The sequence below is a fragment of the Magnolia sinica genome, chromosome 4 (assembly GCF_029962835.1).
Source record: "Magnolia sinica isolate HGM2019 chromosome 4, MsV1, whole genome shotgun sequence".
NCBI classification, from domain to species: domain Eukaryota; kingdom Viridiplantae; phylum Streptophyta; class Magnoliopsida; order Magnoliales; family Magnoliaceae; genus Magnolia; species Magnolia sinica.
Genome location: NC_080576.1, coordinates 13709469 through 13730074, shown reverse-complemented (window position 1 = coordinate 13730074; position 20606 = coordinate 13709469). Strand labels below are relative to the sequence as shown.

Genomic DNA, 20606 nt, shown 5'->3' with positions numbered 1-20606 from the left:
TATGGCATGAGACTAAAAATTAAATATATCCTAATTTGAAGTAGACCACATTTCATGAAGCAATGTTGATTGAATGCCGGCCATAGAAAACTTTTTAGGGCCATAAAAGTTTTGAATCAAGTTGATATTTATTGTTCTTCCCTTCATCTAGGTATGTATGACCTAATAAAAAGATTGGAGGTCAAATAAACAGTACAGTAGGCCTTTGGAGGATTTTAATGGTGGATATCCAATCACTATTGTTTTCCTGTGGTGTTTTCCACTTGAGATTTGTATCTCTCTAATTTTTGGGATCAAGCCCTAAAATGATTTGTAAAAATGTATGAACGGAATGGATGAAACAAATACATAATTGTGGAGCCCACAGAGTACCGACCACCAGCAACCGGGCTAGTGGCAGGGGGAGTAGCCAATCCGAATCCGCATCCCTACTCTCTGCTGTCCGAAGACCTCTGGACGGAACGTACAGATCCAGCGCGACATACTTCGCTAACGTTTTGAAATGACATAAACAGCCCTACTCAGTTGAGTAAAATCACAAAAGGGCCATCACGTTTCCTTTCATCGACCACTCTCAAAACCAGAAGAACCCTAGATTTATCCGAAGACGGCCATCGCTTTGATCTCCTCCGTCGATTCTTCCGCAGCTCGTGTCCATCTCACTCATATATAGACAACAGAAAGAAGAGAGTGCGCCGTTGGCACTCCGGCGGAGGATGGAGAAGACGGCGTACGAAATGCTGGAAGAGACAAGGACGTCGATGGAAGAGATAGCGGCGAAGATGCTCTTCATCAAGAAAGAAGGAAGGCCTAAAGCCGAACTCAGAGAGCTTATTACTCAGTTCTCTCTCCTCTCTGTCTTTCTCCGCCAGGTACATCCCCTCCATCCGTCGCTTTCTAGGGTTTCCATTTACTTCATTTTTTTAAAAAAAAACTTTATTTTGATTTTTATACTATCTGTTTCTAATCTTCTTTAATTCCTTATCATCGAAGGCATTTTTTTTTTCTGGAAATTTCTATAGCGAAAAATCGACTCTAATTTGGGAATTTCGCCCTATGTTTTCTGAATCATGCATTGTATGTCGGTTTTTCGGTTTGTGGACGTGGGTCCATGTTTGTATGATCCTGACCATTGATAAGGTGTGGCCCACTATGGATGGACAGTGACCCCAAAATATGCTTTATCGGAAGATTGTACCGTCCATTCTTTGGCCTTCTTTCTGTTGAATGTGGACTGTTGTTGAATTTCCTTTCTTAACCGATTGCTTGCTAGCTACTAATAGTATGCGCTAGGATAGTCCCACTGAAGGAATGATCACGGCATAGCGTGTCCATGGTGGGGCTTGTCATCTCAATGGTCTAGATCATAAACTGTGGGCCCTGTTGTGGTAACTCAAGGCCCAAGGATACTTCACTCATCCTTGCACTGGGATCACATACATTCCTCTCAGCTGAAATTATGTCTATTTCAGGGCTAGATTGTGGTCAGTTCACTGCTATATTGTAGACGGTGGCGATTCATCCACTGCATATGTGGTGCGTGTTTGTACTAGAATCTGGACAATCCAAGAGGTGGATGGAATATACCATAGCCCCAAAAATCAAATTGATCCAAAACATAAAAAATTTGGCGGCAGTCAAATGGATGTCCACAATATTATGGCTTATGGTCAAAGTTGAAAAGTGAAAATTGGATGGTTGATATTGTCCCATTATGTGATGTACGATGTGCACTCCATCCACATGGGGGCCACCATTTTGGACAGTCCAGCGTACTTGAATTCATCACTTTGAAAATGGCAGTGAACTATTGCCATAGTCCAACCCGTGCATATTTTATTCAGAACAGTCAGCTCCTGCATCTCTTTCTAGCTTGCAAATATTTATGTGTCTTTGAAAATCTTTTTTGGTAGATAAATCGTTCCATCTTGCTCGAGGAAGATCGTGTAAAAGCAGAAACAGAAAGGGCAAAGGCACCAGTAGACTTTACTACCCTGCAACTTCAAAACTTGATGTATGAGAAAAATCATTACATGAAAGCCATAAAGGCTTGCAAAGATTTCAAGTCAAAGCATCCAGACATAGAGCTTGTGCCCGAGGAGGAATTTTTTAACAATGCACCAGAAGAAATTAAAGGAGGTGTTCTTGCAGAGGACAATGCACATGACTTGATGCTAAAGAGGCTCAATTTTGAGCTATTCCAGGTAATGTATGCAGTCTTGTGTCGATTTTAATTCTACATGGTCAAAACTTTGCTTCCAAGCTGTGATGTGTGTAACCCAGCTAGATTGACTCAGCCATGCTTGTGGTTCTCTCTTCGAATGTGATGGTAGATGAAAGATGTAGTGAACAGTTAACTACATGCCTTCAAATTGAACAGGAGTTCCATGTCAGCGCGTGAGGGACATAAATTTTACGGTGCTTTCGGTTTGTCGACTGAACTAGATAGTTTTATACATTCAATTAATTATATAGAGGAAAAGAGCAAAGTGGAGGCAGCACTGTTTTAGTTGCTAATGGGAATTGAATCCCAATTGCAATTCCATGTTTTGATTTGGAATTGAAATGAAAGTATTCATTTTGGGGGCTAGCCCTTCATGATGAAAGGAGTGGGCCCAGCCCCATTTTCCACATTAGCTCCTCGTTGAATTGATTTATTGCAATTCAATTCATTTCGACACCTAAATGCACCTGTAGGCTCTTGTTGCAGTCAGATATATTCCACTGGTGGGCACATTAATATGTGAGTGCGTGCTAGCTATTATGGGCTTTAAAGTTAGCATGAGTGGAGAATCACTATGAACTGGAGTCTGGTTACATATGCTTGTTATGGCGTTTGCCGCGTTTCCTTTCAGAAGTAGGAGATTTCAATCTTGAGTTATATAATTTAATATTGTTACTCTGTCTCTCTCATTATACCAGCGGAAAGAACTGTGCAAACTTCATGAGAAACTGGAAGAACGCAAAAGAAGCCTTTTGGAAGTGATTGCAAACCGGAAGAAGTTCTTGTCGAGTCTTCCTTCGCATCTGAAATATCTTAAGAAAGCATCCTTGCCAGTGCAGCAGCAACTAGGGATTCAACATACCAAGAAATTAAAGCAGCATCACTCAGCAGAGTTACTTCCACCTCCCCTTTATGTTATTTACTCGCAGTTCTTAGCCCAGAAAGAGGCATTTGGAGAGAATATTGATCTGGAAATCCTTGGAAGTATGAAGGATGCTCAAGCTTTCGCCAACCAGCAAGCAAATAAGGACACAGGTGATTGAATATGGACAAACCTCTGATGTTACTTATATTATTATTAGTTTTCCAGCACTAAAATGTACGAGGTTGGGACCTTTCATCTGGTGGGCCTACCTGGATGGCACATAGCCAAAAATCAGTGTTAGGATGAATGTTGCCACCAACGCGGACTTTCGACAATTGCAAATGGATATTCGAGAAAGGATCCTGCAGTTAACATTCAATGGCCATATGTGCTCCAATCTGTGGCTGGGATCACCTGGCTGCTGTGATTTTTGGATGGATGTTCCAGATTGTGTACATGTGCCATGTATACAGATTAATGGTCTTGATGACAAACCTAGATGTATGCATTTAACACTGTAGTCTAGCCCATTACATAACTCCCAAAAAGTTCTAAAATTGTTACTGAAACTTCATGCAATTAATACAGTGTTAATGACTCAGATATAGGTACAATCACAGAGAACAGCAGGTATGAGGATGATGCACCTGACGAGGAGGAAGATGGCCAAAGAAGGAGAAAGCGGCCAAAGAAGGTTCCAAGCAGGGAGAGCCTTGACCATGCAGGAGTTTATCAATCTCACCCACTTAAAATTGTCCTCCATGTGTATGATGATGAGGCTTCAGATGCAAAGCCTGTTAAGTTAATCGCTCTGCGGTTTGAGTACTTGTTGAAGTTGAATGTTGTATGTGTTGGAATTGAAGGGTCAGATGAAGGACCTGAGAGCAACATTTTATGCAATTTATTCCCTGATGACACTGGTGTTGATCTTCCTCATCAGGTACAGATATCTTTTATCACATCTCTTGCTGGCTTTTTGCACCCTTGCATGCAGTTATGCTTTCTTACTCTGAAAATGACAATGATTGAACTGACACGCAGACAGCTAAGCTCTTTGTTGGTGACGCCGTTTCATTCGATGAAAGGAAAACCTCACGTCCGTATAAGTGGGCACAGCATTTGGCTGGAATCGACTTTCTGCCTGAGGTATCGCCTCTGCTTACAGCATCCGAAGCTCGAAGCAGTGAAGCTCAGAAAAGTGCTGCCATTCAATCTGGACTTTCTACGTATCGTCAGCAGAATCGTGTACAAACAGTTGTGCAAAGGATCCGCTCTCGGAAAAAGGCTCATCTAGCTCTTGTGTGAGTCACTGCTCTGTGAATTCTGGACTTTTGGACAGGGATAGAAGAACCAATTCTTTTTCTGAGACACAGAGAGCAATGTACCATTAGCTGAACATCAATCTTTATAGTTTGGTTGCTTTGCTAGGACCCATAAATCAGATTAGTTCATGGTGTCTGGCGGAATGTCATCTAGAAGATCATTGCATACTTTGTGCGATAAAATAGTCAGAAAATCTTGAAGGCTTCTAGCATATGCATGTTGGTCATTTGCAACTTTGCTATTCTTGTGAATCTCTTCCCTTTTACTGGCTTTCTTTTGCTCAAGGAAAAAAAATACATCTTTATGATTTTTATTCTGCATCTTTTCCCGTGATCTTTTCTTTTGCCTAACTGGTATATTACATGGCTTGAGATGAAAGTTCGGAATCTTTGGTTGGCTTACAGGGAGCAACTTGATTCCTTAACGAAGCTTAAATGGCCCCCATTGATTTATGAAAACGTCCCATGGGGTTTGCATACTGCTTCCTGTACACTGCAAAGTTGGTTGTCTGTCGGGTCCACACCCATTCAGGCTTCATCATCTTTGTCTGCTGTTGCTACAGAAAAAATTCCCAACTCATTAGAGCTTGACATGGATGGGAGATCTGCGGCATTCAGGGAAGATGTAGAGAGTGCAAGGGAGGATGGAGAACTTCCAATCGTTCTCCAGGCTCCAACCCTTCTAAATGATTCTAAACTTTCTTCGTCTAGAGGGTCTGACCTTGAACATTCGAGACACCTGGCTTTGATTTCAAAGAGCATGATGCCTGGCAATAAGGGAAGATCTATGAGTTTCAAAAAACCCGAGGACAATATGGATCTCATATTAGACAGTGAAAGTGATCTGGAAGAGCTGGTATTTGTTGAACGAGAAACGGAAAATGCAGCAAGTACAGGAGGCCATGAGATGGTTGGAAATTCCTGGGAGGACTATGCTGTCAGGGAGTTCTGTCTTGTTTTGAGTAAGAAAACAGAGAGAAATGAGAGGCATATAAATTTGGAAGCCAAGGTAAGATAAGTTTTTGCTGTCTTGGTCTCTCTGTTAATTCTTTTATTGGTTTCTGCTTTTGACCTCTGCTTTGACGTTCATCATTCATGGCAGATCAAGATCAGCATGGAATATCCTCTTAGGCCACCTCTATTCACTTTGAGGTTGTCCACAGTTATTTCTGGAGAAACTTCCTTTGATGCAGCAGGAGGTGATTCTGGCTCATGTGAGAAAGATAGCTTTGGATGGTATAATGAACTTCGTGCTATGGAAGCTGAGGTGAGCTGTTTGAGTCATCTGTTTGAATCTGACCTCTAAGGCCCTGTTTTGAAGATGCCTAAACATAATTACTGCTAACTGACATGAGATGAATTCATTTTTAAGCGTCTACCAAACAGAGCCTAGGCTACATTTGGATGCACAGTCAAATTGAACTGAGAGTATTCAATAACATGGACATGTTGAAACTGTTGTGGTGCTTCTTGGCATTCATGATGAGGAAGTAGCTTTCCTGGTGCAGTTGTGAGGCAATATGTTTATTCTACTCTGTTGAACTAATTGTTGCAAATTCAATGCCATAGTGCAGCCTTAAGTAGCATTAGTTTCCCAAAATCACACTTCTGATCGGGATATTTTTTGTTCCTCTCTTCATATATCACAGGTCAATCTTCATATCTTAAAGATGGTTCCTCCAGAATATGAAGACCACATCTTAGCTCACCAAGTACACAGCCTGGCAATGCTGTTTGATTTTCAAATGGATCAGGCATCCGCATTGTCGGTATCTAGGAAGAGCACTTCTGTAATTGAGGTTGGGCTATGCAAGCCTATCGGTGGAAGAATTCTCACAAGATCTTTCAGGGGAAGAGACCGAAGGAAGATGATCTCTTGGAAAGATGTGGAATGCACGCCAGGTTATCCTTACTAGCGTTCGCAGGGCTCACAATCCAAGGTGGCTGCTGATCAAGTTCTTGTGTTGCAGTCCCTGGCCCTCAACTATCCTATTTTCCAAGATGGAATCAGCAAAATTTTCTTTTGGATGCAGCATCAGTTGGATGGCATCAAGGTCACAGTTGTGAGTTGTGGAAATCGGTGTGGATCTTTGTGTACTTTTGATCCTTGTGTGAAGGACGATAACTGGGGCACTATGACAGTTTGAGACCCTTCACAAACAAAAAAAAAAAACAGATGGCAGTTTCGTGTACTGTTTGTTGAAGTCTCTGGTTCTTCCTATACAAAAATGGACTGGGAAGTAATCTGATAACCAAAAATGGACTGGGAAGTTTTCTGATGGGTGAACTTTTATTTCTTTCTTTTTGGGTATTTCTTAGTGCATCATGATGCTTGCATAGCTCAATTTGGAAGCTCTATAGGAGATATCTGTTGCATATACCAGCTTGGATAAGTAGGATTCACCATTGGCATGCAAATACGCTTCCCTCATTGACAGGCTGCCTGAATTAACCATGATGCTGCCTTTTTTTTTAAAGTTCTACTTGAAGCTAGATGGAACTGTACTGGATTTAAGCATCAACAGCAGAAGATAGTGGAACAAAGTTGTACTTGTTTCTCCTTATGGGGCCTCGTTGAAGACAATGCTGCTTGTTCTATGCCTGCATATCAGATGGTTCAGTGATGTGTTCTGTGGATGGAGGCTTTCTGGAGACAGGTATTGCTTCACAAGGTACTTGTGATAATTTAAGTGGATGCTCTTGTTGAAGCATACATGGGTCACTCGTTGTCCACCACCAAAATGCTGGGTTTTCTGCATAGCTTAGAGGTTTCATGGTTTGCAGTTCTCTCTCTCTCTCTCTGACCCTGCTGCATAAAGTAAAAAGAAAAAATATGCCACATCTGTTGGGCCCAGTTGTCGGTTGGGTTGCCCCGAGATAGTAAAGGATCTTTGCTTTTGGCTCCCACTTTCAAAATAAACTAGAGGCACATGTGATTTGTGTATGGCCATTGTAATGGTGGGGGCCACCTTGTGCACTGCTCAGATCCCATGAACTTGCCATGCTGGAACCTGTGCTGCATGTGGCTGGCAAACCTTGCTCACTGATATGCCGTCTAAATGACGGTGGTGTCCGGGTCATATTGCTGTTGATGGATGCATCATGCAGTTAATGAGAAGAATGGTCTTTGTTGAGGAAGAGCAATCCTAACTGAACTGAACACAGGAAAACCTTGCCCAGGGATGATGATCAGAGAAACCTCCTGGAGCTATTCCTGCATATACCTGATCCCCCTGCTCCAGGCATCCAGGCGGTTGCTGAGGATTTCTTGGTCAGCTTGACTTTGGTTGCAATCGGTTTTGGCAATTTTTGTGTGCCCCTTGTAGGTTATATGTGCTGCAATGTGTCTGCCCTGCTGATGGTTTGAACACATAGTGGTCCAGGTTTTGCAGACCCCTGGGTGTGGTAGGGTTGAGCCTCATCTGTATCCTTGCTTCTGCACGTGCAGTGTCAAAACCCATCTGAATTACAGCTTTACCCGAACATTTTTACAATGCGGATATTCAAATTCATATGGTTGCAGATATTCCATTCCTGTGTTATAGATTTCTTGGATGCCTTGAAACTTTTTATCTTACCTACATACTCTTTAGAATCGATTTCTCATGTCGAAAAGCTTGACATAGGATCTTTTGGATTGTAATTTATCGGATAGAAAAACTAATTGATATATTTGAAATTGAATTGATTGAGCCGTCCCTAATGGGCGAGGTTCCTTTTCAGAAGTAGCCCACCATTAGTTGCAAAACTGCATGCATGAGCATACCAAAAAGGGAATGGTGGTTTTCCACCTAAACTAACAGGCCATAGGGAAGCTGGCTAACGGGTGGCTGTGAATTCTTGAGGTTTTTTAGCATTTTGAATGCATCAGATTTATGGCTAAAATTGGCCAATTGTGTCTCACCGGGTGGACCTCTCAGGCCCTAATAGGGAGTTCTAGGTCCAATCCAGGGGTTCTAAAATATTGATTAAGAAAAAAAAAAACAAAAAACCCAAAACTCTTCCAGCATGGTAAGCCCTAGTGGTGCGCTCAGTTTCATTCATCTCGAAGTAGGCTCCACATGATCGACAACCAACATCAAGGTGGGCCCACTTGATGGATGATCCAATCAAATGTGGCCTTGCATGATGGACAGCCGACATTGCAGGTGGACATCAACGGCGGGTTCCACATGATGGGCAATGGACATTTACGGTGGACCCACATGATGGACAATTAACATCAATGCAAGGCCTCACATAACAGATGGTCATGATGGACAATTAACATCAATGCAAGGCCTCATATAACAGACCGTCACATCAAATGTTTGCCCCTAATGATGAATGAAGGTAGGCCCCACATGATGGACAGCCTACTTCAAAGTTGAGCCCTACATGATGGATGGTCCACATTAAGTGGGCCCGGAATGATAGAATTCACATCCAATGTCCTACATCATGGATGACCCACATCCATTGTGGGTCCAGCATGATGAATAGCCCACATTGAACATGGGCTTCGCAAGGTGGATGGTCTGCATTGAAGGTAGGCCCCACGGAACGTACAGTTCACATTGAAGACAGGGCCAAGTTGGACCCAACATAATGAACAGTCTACATCAAAGGATGATGGATATTAAAGGTGGGCCCAAATCAAAGGTGAGTCCAAATGATGGACGGTCCACATCATAAGTAATGTTGCAAACGTAATTTATGTTATAATTTATAAATTCTTTTCAGGAATAAGTACCCATGGCTACCTGAACACCAAGTAGGTGGATGGTGGATATTTATAAATTCTTTCCATACCATACATACCCTAGCTTCACACAATCAACATGTCCAGATCTCTGCAGCAGATGTTCACTAAATGGGACCGCACTAGCATACCTCAGCTGGGGACCAAAGTCTACCCTCACTAAGGTACCCATGGCTACCTGAACACCAAGTAGGTGGACCTTTCATGAGATCCACCCCCCATCCATCAGGTATGCTCCATCCCATTCACCCTGGAACCACTTATCATGATTATTCAACACAGGTAAAACCACACCATAGGAAACAGTTGGGATGAGACGTCCACCATTTAGTTGCATATGGCAATACATTAATCTGATGTGCCTCATCAGGATGATAGAGGATTATTGTATAAAAAATCCCCATTCGAGAATATAGTGACTGCGCATACGCAAGTGTTTCCCTTGCTGAATGTCCATACCATTGGATGACATGCACAGAAAATACTGAAACAATCGGCAGACAGTACCATTATACCAACTTCAACCACTTTATAACTAAATTTAAACCAAAGTGAAATTATGTAATCTGATGATCCAACACACAGCCAAGCAATCTACTGCCAAAATCCAATGAAATTTGATAAATGTACTGCCTGGATATGTGCGTTTGTGCTTTGTCAGTGAGGAGCTTTAATTGAAGAATGCACAGTGAAGTATCTCTATACGTGGTACTCACACAAAATGGAAGAGAAACTACCTGATGATGATAGGTGATATCTTATGTTTGGAAAACAGTCTAGCTGCACTACATCTCAGATTATGTGGAAAACATGGGAAGAAGATCCAAAGAAAAAAAGATAGAGATCAAAGAATGGGAAATTTAATATACAAGATAACACCCCATTACCAAACCTTAATTTACAGCACACAGGCCATGTTTCACATTATATGTACAGCAAAGCCTTTGCAGTAAGATAACTACGATCCAATTACCCTTTCACTATCCAATCTAATGCTCGTGTCCTTCTCAGTCTAATGCTCTACCAAGGCCCTGTCTGTGTCCTTCTCAAGCATCGCCTCTTAGGTCCGTGCTGCTGATCATTCGTCTCCAGCACCTGTCAGTGTCAAATAGAAAGTCGAGAAAACAAGTAGGAGGACCTCAACTTGCAGGTTTTTGTTTATAGGTCACTGAACTACTTCAGAAAGAGGGGTGCTGTGGGTTTGATGCAAATAGAGATTGAAGGTAGGACTTGTGGATCATATGCCAACATGGCACATGTGTGCAAAATTCAGGCCAATCATTAGGTAGGGTGATGTTGAACATGCCCAGGGGCTGGAATTAGGTCAATCCACTCATCAGGTAAGCCACACTTATACAAGGAAAATGGATGTTTTGAAAATAAATCACCAATTGCCTGTATTCAATGTACATGGCCCATCTGATGAGCGGACTAGACTGGCTTTTGGGACAGTTTCACATGGATCCCCATCTGGTATCATGTAATGGATACCATACCTCACACGTGCCCCACAATTCTCCTCTTCAATCTATCCTATAAAGAATTTTGGCCTTTCCATAAAACCCAGTTGGATGTACATAGATGCGAATATAGTGGAAATTTACAATGAATTAGCCATCTTTTCTTGAAAATATAACACAAAACAAAATAAAATATTCATCTTGCATTACCATTTATTATGAAATATAGGCCATCATCATCACCATAGCCTTGTCCCAGCTATTGGGGACCGGCTTATTTATGTGATTGCTTCGGGAAAGTTTGATGATTGGGTGCCTATATATTGACCCTCCCCATTTACCTAGGTTGTGTGGACTGGCTTGCACATGGCTACCAGGCAGAGTTTAGGAATGTAAATGTAGATTATTTTAAACAAATTGTGGATATGCATCAAAACAATTAAAGAAACAAAAATGAAAAAATTGATTAATATAAAAAAAAGTAACAAAAGCATAGTAAAGAAACTGATAAAATGTTTTTAAAAATTTTCAGAATCAAGCTGATGGACACACCACACGTGCCATAATGGCACGTGGTGAGAGATCCAATCCATCCATCAGGTTGGTCTGACCTTGTACATGTTTTCCCAAAAATAAATCTGGTCCACTCAGCATGTGGGTCCCAATACTGGAGCCAAAATTCCAGAGCCAAACATTTGTTCTGCAAACTGTGGCCACCTGACCTCCGGATCAACTTGATTCTTGGGCTAGGGCATCAATATAGTGGTGCCGTTCTAACAGATGGTTGGATCTTGGACCTATCATGCCATGCTGGCACACGTGGTGTGTATGTAAGCTTTATTGCACACGCATCTGGGCTTAGCGAAGCTCTTGAATTTATAGTTTGATGTTCCAGAGAAAAACATCTAAAATTAGAAATCAAACTAATGAAAATTTGTGAAGCTAAGGCAGTGAATTTCTTTGAGGTCATTGATACAAGGGAAAGATCATTAATCTAAGATACTACATGAATGAGATGAAACAGATGTGATAGTGTAGTGACTATTACCATAAAATTAGTTAGCATACAGAACAGAGCAATAAAGCAACGAAGTAACAGAAGATACGCAACCCATGATGTTTCCTTACAAGATCAAATGAAATTTCATGTAGCTTAGCATATAAACTTCCGACTTTCTCTTTTTCTAAGTTTATCGGAGATATCATATTCCTCTAATTTTCAGAGCTTTGCTAAGCCCACAATCGTGAACAAGTCAGCTCATGCAGAGACCGCCACATATGCGGGTGTGGCACATGCATGAAATATACAAGCCATCCATCATGTAGACCTCCCCGTGTATATGCTGCTGCCAAAGGTGGTCCACTCAGCAGGGTGCTATGCTATTAGAAATAAGCGGACGGGAAAGAAAACTTTGGCTGTCTTTTTTTTTTTTTTTGGGAGTTTGTGCCTGTGAAATTGGTTCAAAAGATGTAATTTTAATTTTTGAACGGCAAGGTTATGTGAATGATATATCCATTCCGTTAGTATGTTTTATTACAATATTTTCGAGCATGAGACAAAAGTTACCTGTGGACCACCCGAAGCGTGGACGAACCTGATTTTGGGATAGGTAATCTACATAGGGGCACCCTTAGGGTGAATGGCTTCAATACTTCGCATGTGTGCCATGCTGGCATATGGGATTGTGTGTGCATTAGCTGACTTGTACACGTGTGTGGGCTTAGCAAAGTTCCTAATTTTCAAAAGGTATTTATGTGATTTTTCCCTTTTAAAAATATGTGTTCTGAGAAATAATGCGCCAATCCATTTAAGCAAGAACTTAAAGCAAAGATGCTTGGTTAGGATACTCATCCTGTTAGATTTCTTGCTGCTCCAACTTCCTAGCACTATTTTGTGGGACAGACTTCTTCAACACACAACCCAAGATATCCTTGGTTTCTCATCATGAAACATCTATAAAAATAATGTTCTAAGACTGTAAGCCCCAAACTCCACAGAGTAAATCAAAGCAAATGAACAAACATGCCTAGAAGCTAGAAAATAACATGTGGAAGGCAGAGTCACATTCTAGAACCAATATATATGCGCCAGTTTGCCTCAAGAAATTCACAACACATGCAAGCATAATATGCTAGGACATTGTCACGAGAGCAGTAGGCAACAATTTCGTGATTCTCCAGATGATGTCTACGAGAGGAATGAGGATAGAGTTCCTCGCAGAGATGAAAATTGAAAATATGATTTAAAACAGTACAAAGGGTCTGCAGAAGAAAAGGAGAAATCCTTTTGGTGCAACAAAGCCATGAATCTAGAATACTTCCAGGTTGGGGGGAGCAGTTTGAGAAATCTTCACTTGATTTTGCATTTATCATCGATATTTTTTACTTGACAGTGAGAAGCACTAGTTTTGGCATTTGGAAACTATTCATTAACTTAGATTGAGAAGAAGATAGAGAGAGACTATGAAAGTAGCAAGAGAAAAGAGGGAGAAGGCTTAAAAGGTAGGGACACCATTAGCCTCTCCTCTTATTACCACTAGGGCTTTCACAATATATGTGAAAGTATAAAACTACCCTCATGCCTAAGTATTGAGGAGCATGAGGAGCTTGCATAAACTGGCTTGCTATACTTATAAGAATGGTGATATCAGGTCAAGCAATCGTTAAGTAAATCAATTTTACAACAAGTTGACAATATTTTCCCGAATCATCAATCAACTCTTCCTAGTCCGCATTAAGCTTCATGTTAAACAACAAATCCGGGGCAATCTCCATTAAGTGTTGATTCTTACGTTCAACGACACTATTTTGCTATGGCATGTGTACATGAGGTTTGATGAATAATGCCATAAGATGAGAGAGATGAATTAAATTCATGAGATACATATCCCCTTGTTGAGGCACAAAAGTATTTTGAAGCAGAGTCAATTTCTTCTCACATGAATGCATCTCTTTCAAAATTTCCCAAACTTCTTTTGCCATTTTATAAAAAATAACAATTGCACTAACATATGGTTCCATGCTATTCCATAAAAGAGCTGAAATCTAAGCATCTTTTGCCACCCAATCTTCATAATCTTTTGAGCTTTTATTGGGCTTAGGGGAAGTTAAATAATTGAGTTTCCTTTTTCTTGTAAGAAATACTTCTATTGATGTGGCTCATTGTAAATAATTCACACCATGAAGTTTGGTCGATGTACTTTGAAGAGTTGACTCAGATAAAGGCAGAAGACTACCTTTAACATCATTCTTGACATCCCTATTTAAGGGAGAGAAGAGATCAAACACCCAGGGAACAACTTGAACTTAAACTCATCCAACACTTGCTTCAAAAAAGCATAGATCAACGATCACCCCTACACATGTACAGACAGAGACATGACACGAGGAACCCTCTACTTTCTACACCCGCACTCGATTTCACATCTGACCATAGATGCATAATGTCCCACTTTAAACCACCAAAAAGGTTGTATGCAAAAGCAGGCCTCAAACACACTCCCAAGGCACAACTACACAACCACCATATGGTGGTCTAACAACGAATGAAGGAGATTTGTCTAGATCGGCCACCAAATGAAATTTTGGTTTTGCCTTGTGGAGAAGAAAAAGGAAGAGAGAAAATGAAAGAAATGGGGAAGGAATGAGATACCGGATCTTTTACCTCTCTAATAGAATGTTCCTTGAGTTAGATTGAGAAGGAGAGAGAATATGAGAAGAAGCAATAGAAAAGAGAAAGGAGGCTTAGAAGTTGGTGTCGCCCCTAGCCTCTCCTCTTATTATCATTAGGGCTTTCATAATATATGTGAAAGTACAAAAAAAACCTGTGCTTAAGTTAGTCCATAACCAAAGCCTATAGCTTAAACTCTCTACTAATGCATCATCTTAAGGACCAAACAGAAGGAATAATGAAATGAAAAAATAGAAATAATGATCTCCATGTGAAGTGGGCCACGCGTAATCAACACCATCCATCACGGTCCATCAACAGAAACCTTTATTTAGTAGGTCATAACCATTCCGTAACAATGTTAGAAAATGACACTCCATCAAGATACCATTCACCTCAAGTTCTCAGCAGTAGTTAGTTTGTGCAATGTTCCCATGAATCGCATGCTGGATATAATTTTAATGGTTTTGGAGAAGGAGAAGTCACCAAGCAAGCATCTAATATATTTGTTGCAAGTAGATTCCCTTGAAAAAGAAAAAAAAAAGTGGCCAAAACTGTCAAATTATATTTTTCTTCATTCATTTGAAATTTCTCTGCAGATATCTTTAAATCACAAATGCATCCTGTTGCTGAAAGCAATTTGACCTAAGACTTTAACCATGGACTGTAGTTCAACTGGCACAACTTCCAGAGGCAGCCACAAGTGAATCTATTTGTAGCTGTACACACTCGGTGTTGGTTGTCTAGGCTCTGAGTTGTTGTGGTCAGGGAGCTCAAGAAGAAAGACAGGATCCTGCATCATTTGGGCGATACTAAGGACCTGTTTGGTTGACACTTAAAAATGACTCAATCACATTTTAGTTCATGTTAATTATTTTTTGAAATGTTAGATGATAGTAATAATATATTAGAGATTTTGGTAGGGATTAAAAATATTCTTGATAACCAATAATTTATATAAACTATGATCACTAATACATGATTACTATTAACAAAATCAAAATGAACTCATTTTTAAGTGGCACCCAAATAGGCATTATGGGAAATAAGAAAAATAAGTTCTTTGATAGCAGGCCCCTGGCAGCAACACACCAGACAGTCCCAAGCTGAGGCAGCTGGTAGCTGACCTTTTACCAACATTAATGAGAATTCTTGTCATGCACACTGCAAATATTCTCATATAGGAATCTCAAGAGATCCTCTTGGATCTCGACAGTGGCCTCAGGAGAGGAAAAAAAATTCATTCTCGGCCAGCTGGAAAATGCTTGTGGCTATAAAAAGAAAGGTGCTGGCAGCTGAAAAACTACGGCGCTAGCACATTGGTATATATAAGGTTTTCAGCCAACAAGCAAGTTCTGGTTCCCATAGATTTGATTATTTAAGTATTGTGCAATTATATTTTCTTTCAGGGAGCTGCCCTCGGACACCCCCATCCCAACAACTCAGTTCAATATAATGCTTAGGAAAACACATGGGTAATTATCTGATGCAACATTGAGTAATTGGCTGGTAAAACAATCCATCACGGCTTTAGCAAGACCTTAAAGTCAAAACTCAATAGTTATTCGATGCAAATAGTTAGATTTGATGGTTGTAGTCTTAGAGAAAAAGAAAACACAACTTGAGATGAAAAGCCTGTATACCTGATTTTTCTGCATCTCCAAAATCTCGGCCTGCAACAAAAACTGAAGTTAGGGACAGCCAGTGACAGCTACAAGTGCCTAATACACACATGATTGTAGTCACTATCAACAAAAATCTTTTATTGACGAGAAAATGGACAGTTTAATCCATTTCACTCGAATGTTTCAATAATGACAATGATCATTTGTATTAAGTGCCACATACTTGCTTCTTCTGCAATTCTTTGTTCTCCTCTTTAAGTTTTGCTACTTCAGCTTCCAGTTCCATGGTATAAGCCTGGAAGAATAGAAAAACAAAACAAAGAGAACGTTAGCATAAACACTATGAAAAACATGTAAAATAAGTATAAACATCACGCTACAATAAAAGTAACCATGTCAGTATCAGCCATATCTTGGCTCTCCATATTGTGAGTTCAGCGGATGTTTGATGTACATGTCCTTTTTGAGATGAAATAATATCAGCTTTATGTTGCACTCCTCCTATCAGAGAGTTATACCATAAGATAAAACTGGGTTACTGTTTTCTATGTCCTCATTCCGTTCCAGATGATCATTCCAACCGTCCATTTGGGCGGGACTGGTTGGACTGTTGAGATAGTCATGTCAGCGAGATGTTTCCACCATGGCTGATCCACTTGTGGAAACCTAACTGATCAATATGCGAGATCATGCACCCGCCGCTGTTCATTTGAGTGCAGTGCACCACATAAGTAGGTAAGCCATGACCAATTTAAGGTTTGGACGCACATCAACACCCTCATGTAGTAACATTGAAAAGATTGGAGAAGACGTGTAGCTTAAAATTTCATCAGCATATTCTACTGCAAAAAGCCTATGAATGAACTTATTTCAGAACAGTTTACAATGACTATTATTAAGAAAAAAATTACCTGCTTACGAGCACGTGATCTCGCAGCTGATTCTCTGTTCTTTATCATTCGCCTCTGTCTCCTTTCCACGACCTTCTCCACAGCACCACTACATTTCTTTCCTTTAATACCATTAAACACATATGGAACTGGAGATAATGAGGATGTATCTCCATTACTCTTCCCAAGCCCATCTGAAGACAGCTGACTGGGAGACTCCACCGCAACTGTGACCCCTCCCGTTCCTAAACCAATCATACCCATCCCCCCTCCACCTTGTGTGAAACCATTACTCATCGTAGGATCTCCAATACCCATAACTGAACTCCTCAAACCCACATTCCCATTCTCACCGTTACTTGCTAACTGCATCGAAGATGCATAACCCATATTGGCCTGTTTTGGAAAGAGCAGCAGCTGCTGCTGCTGCTGCTGCTGTTGTGTTTGCTGAGAAGATCTGATCCCATTTACATTAATCGCTAGATTAGGTGACTGATTTGTAATCTGGTTATTGTTATTCTCTAGGATCCGATTCGTTGCCATCCCATTAGATCGGCCTGTATCCAGAAACCCAAGACCTAAACCAGCGTCATTACTCGAACGCGCTAATTCTCCATAGAACCCACTGTTATCCGGTCTCCCGTCCAATTGGGTTTCTTCCCTCACCACCCCAGCTCTCACCAAGAACTCCTCCAACGTTATCTCCCCCAGTGTTGGCTCCCGCTGCGGCAGATTCAACCCCGAATTCCCATTATTCCCATCCCTGCCTCCATTCTCTCGAAACATATCCCTCCAAACCTCATCCACCGTCTTCTGGCTCAGCGTCCGTGGCAACGTCAAGGACCCTTGCCTCTGCAGGTTACTGCTAGCCGGCCCACCCTCGGCCACCCCAAATGCCGACGTCATCACCTGGGTCTCTTCGGCAGTCCAGATGTTTTTAAGAAATTCATCCATGTTCATTGACCCAAAATCTTTTCCGAGACCGCCAAGGGAGTTCTGGAACTCGTCAAAGGTCAAGGAGTAGACGGACGGCTGCCGGGCTAGAGAGTAATTCCCCATCGACGGCCGACCGTTGCTGCCATCTGCCGCCATGTTCTTGAAGTTCATGTGAGATCCCATCTCACGTAGAATTCAATTAATCAAATTAGATTTTTTTAAAAAATCAAATGTTCAACAGAATCATATATCCATCCAATCACCAGATTTATTCGAAGAATCAAATGTTCGATGGAATCATATATCCATCTAATCACCAGATTTATTCGAATCCGTCGATGCCGAACCTAAGAAAACAAAGTCAATTGAAAACATGAAAATTGGAATTAAGATCTTCGCCATTATCGCCGAATGTAAGATTTCAATGGAAAAATTGAAAAATAAAATTCAAAACCCTAACCCTAAACCAATACATTGCTTCGACTGAATTATGTGAAAATCAGAGACAGCTAGAGGAAAAAAAGAATTTCTCTATTTTGTAATCAGATCCGATCGGATTATATAGAGAGAAGACAACAGAAGCAGAAAATTCTGAAAAAAAGAAAAAGAAAAAACGAGAGGATAGAAATGTCATTTTATTTTCGTTGCTGTGTTTTGAAAGACGAGGAGATGAGAGAAGAGAGACGGAGCTTTCACCTGCAAATATTTTTTTCTTCCCGATTTTGCCCTTGGTAGAGGTGATTGACAAGTGTCGAGTGCTGAAGGAGAGTCGGCATTTAACAACGGGCGGCTAGACTTGTGTAATAGCTCACCACCATTTGAAAAATGGTGGTGACTCTAAAACAGTGCAACTGTCATCGTATTACAGAAATCCAGACCGTCCAATTCGTTGGCCCAGTTCTAGATGTAGATGAAGTAATAACTAAACCGAGAATAAATTATTAACCATTGAATTTTACCTTGAAATTTGGACCACGTACTACTTCACTTTTTAACCATTCATTTGATATCCATCAAGTGAATAGTAATATTCTCTGACCAATTTTATTTAAAGATAGATAGTCAATCCACTTTGTGTTCCACAATTTGAATGGCCTAGATTTATCTACATGAATGCACGTGTGAGGATGACTCACCGTTGACTACCAAAATGATGGTGAACTATCAGAGTAGTCCGTCACAAGAATGCGGGTAGAAAAGGCTCTAAGTGCCAGCCAGATGTGAAATCTGGGCAATGAAATTTTGCGACATGGGGATTTCTGAGCCGTCCATCTGTAGCGCGTGGATGGGTTGTTTGTGGCAGGTCCTTTTTAATTGTGAGAAATAATTTGTTACTCTGGAAGCGTATGATAGATGATAAGCAGGCAGTTATAAATTACTGAGAAAACTGCATACGTGGCAAATAAGTAATTAAAAAAAATCGTTCAGATTATAGGTACCAGTATAGATGTATTATGAACAAAAAATTAATCTTATTTTATTATTTAACTATTATATTCTGCACATTTATTGACAGTCGATAATGAAAAATATCCAATGGTATTATTTTAAAATCAGGTGTCCCTGAATCAGAGGATTGGATTGTTCAACCAATCTGAGTTTCAGAATGTAGCTTAGCAACAGTGAAATGCACAACCTTGACGGTTTGATTTGAGTTAATATTTTTCGTATGTACCATTTCCACATGCCTGCGTATAAAGCATCACACACAGCCAGAGTATCAAATAAACTTCCCTACAATGATATGGGTCGTTTCGCATTAGTGCGAACGGTGCGTAGCACGCATGCTGGCCCCAGAAATTTCTACTGATTGTCGCCTCTTTCGAACTTTTTCCAGAAACAGGTATTTCCTTCTTTAGCATTTTTATACAGGGGGTGTATCGAGTTGAACCGCGTCGAGCTGGCCTCAGCTCAACTCGGCTCCGCGCAGTCCGACCGACCACCTCAGCTCGGTTAGGTCAACAGCTTGGGCCAGTTTGAGCGGAGTTCGCCACTGCAGTATTTTGACAAAGACTTAGATTGCACCTTCAAAATCTTACCACATTTGAGACAGCAGCAATGATTTTTCAAGTATTTTATCAAATACCTTCTAAGCAACATAAAGATTAAGAAAAAAAGAGTATTAGTTTCGTATACATACCTTCCTTGCCACCCGCCATACTTCTTTGAGTCATTTTCATCAAACACTTAGTGAGCAACGTCAATATCAAAGTAACCGAGTTACCGAATTGGATCAATTCGAGTTCAATTGAAGTTGGGTTCGATCCCAGTTGAGTCAAGCTAGGGCCAGCTTGAATTCGAGCTCAAAAAATCAGTTCGATTCGTCTCGAACTCAACTTCGAACCAAGTCAAATTCAGCTTTTTCGAGTCGAGTCGAGCGAGCTAACCGAACTAGCTCAGTTCATGTATACTGTTAATGCAAATATTTGGTCGTCCCTCCGTATACTTTCGAGTACCTGCATAGGAAGAAGACAAAGGAGACCCTAACTAGAGCAGGGGACCCTTCGATGCCAAAGTCAGACTAGGAATCTGGGTCTTGTGGTATTGAGGAGGTTTTGGAGAGTGTTGTGCGTACCTTTCATCCTTGGAGTTTCTTCTATTTATAAGAGGAGGAGGATCCCGCCGTACGGGGATTCTTTCCCGATCTTTTGGAGATTTGATTTAGGTGGTATTTTGTTTATAAATACTTCTCAATCTCGAGATTTCTGGGATCGGGGATCCTTTTACAAAATTCTCGGGACGGCGTTTAAGATTACACCATCTCTCCTTTGCTTGATTCGGCCTCAATAGATCCGTAATCTCGGCTGGCTCACATAGGAGACTTTTTGCCTACTGTCGGACGAAACTGGGTCGGTTCAGGGTCGATGTTTTTC

The 20606-nt window shown here is 40.9% G+C and overlaps 2 protein-coding genes across 4 annotated transcripts; one reads left to right on the top strand and one right to left on the bottom strand.

Moving 5' to 3' along the window:
- Window positions 1–534: 534 nt before the first annotated feature.
- On the top strand, window positions 535–6550 carry LOC131242497 (THO complex subunit 5A). The gene is made up of 8 exons (XM_058241184.1): window positions 535–872; window positions 1914–2204; window positions 2923–3259; window positions 3692–4029; window positions 4131–4390; window positions 4817–5420; window positions 5514–5678; window positions 6061–6550. The coding sequence occupies exons 1-8, from the start codon at window positions 717–719 to the stop codon at window positions 6325–6327; spliced, it is 2418 nt and encodes an 805-aa protein (XP_058097167.1). The 5' UTR covers window positions 535–716; the 3' UTR covers window positions 6328–6550.
- A 3326-nt stretch (window positions 6551–9876) lies between these two features.
- On the bottom strand, window positions 9877–18583 carry LOC131242496 (bZIP transcription factor TRAB1-like). 3 transcript variants are annotated; one of them, XM_058241181.1, is made up of 5 exons: window positions 18430–18582; window positions 16819–18080; window positions 16131–16202; window positions 15926–15955; window positions 9877–10247 (listed from the first exon to the last, which is right to left on the bottom strand). In XM_058241181.1, exons 2-5 carry the CDS (start codon window positions 17914–17916, stop codon window positions 10173–10175), a joined length of 1275 nt encoding a protein of 424 aa, XP_058097164.1. In that variant the 5' UTR covers window positions 17917–18080; window positions 18430–18582; the 3' UTR covers window positions 9877–10172. The 3 variants fall into 3 exon arrangements, with proteins under 3 accessions (XP_058097164.1, XP_058097166.1, XP_058097165.1); XM_058241183.1 differs by lacking the exon at window positions 15926–15955 and having other exon boundaries at window positions 18430–18583; XM_058241182.1 differs by lacking the exon at window positions 18430–18582 and having other exon boundaries at window positions 16819–18380.
- Between the last annotated feature and the right edge of the window lie 2023 nt (window positions 18584–20606).

Bases quoted from the DNA above. Each gene is read 5' to 3' on its own strand.
- LOC131242497 (XM_058241184.1), top strand. From the start codon at position 717: ATGGAGAAGACGGCGTACGAAATGCTGGAAGAGACAAGGACGTCGATG. The intron at 4,030-4,130 runs GTACAGATATCT...ACTGACACGCAG, and splicing joins GTGTTGATCTTCCTCATCAG to ACAGCTAAGCTCTTTGTTGG. The intron at 5,679-6,060 runs GTGAGCTGTTTG...CATATATCACAG, and splicing joins TTCGTGCTATGGAAGCTGAG to GTCAATCTTCATATCTTAAA.
- LOC131242496 (XM_058241181.1), bottom strand. From the start codon at position 17,916: ATGGGATCTCACATGAACTTCAAGAACATGGCGGCAGATGGCAGCAAC. The intron at 15,956-16,130 runs GTATGTGGCACT...TTTTTGTTGCAG, and splicing joins AAGAATTGCAGAAGAAGCAA to GCCGAGATTTTGGAGATGCA. The intron at 10,248-15,925 runs GTATACAGGCTT...TGACACTGACAG, and splicing joins TGGAGATGCAGAAAAATCAG to GTGCTGGAGACGAATGATCA.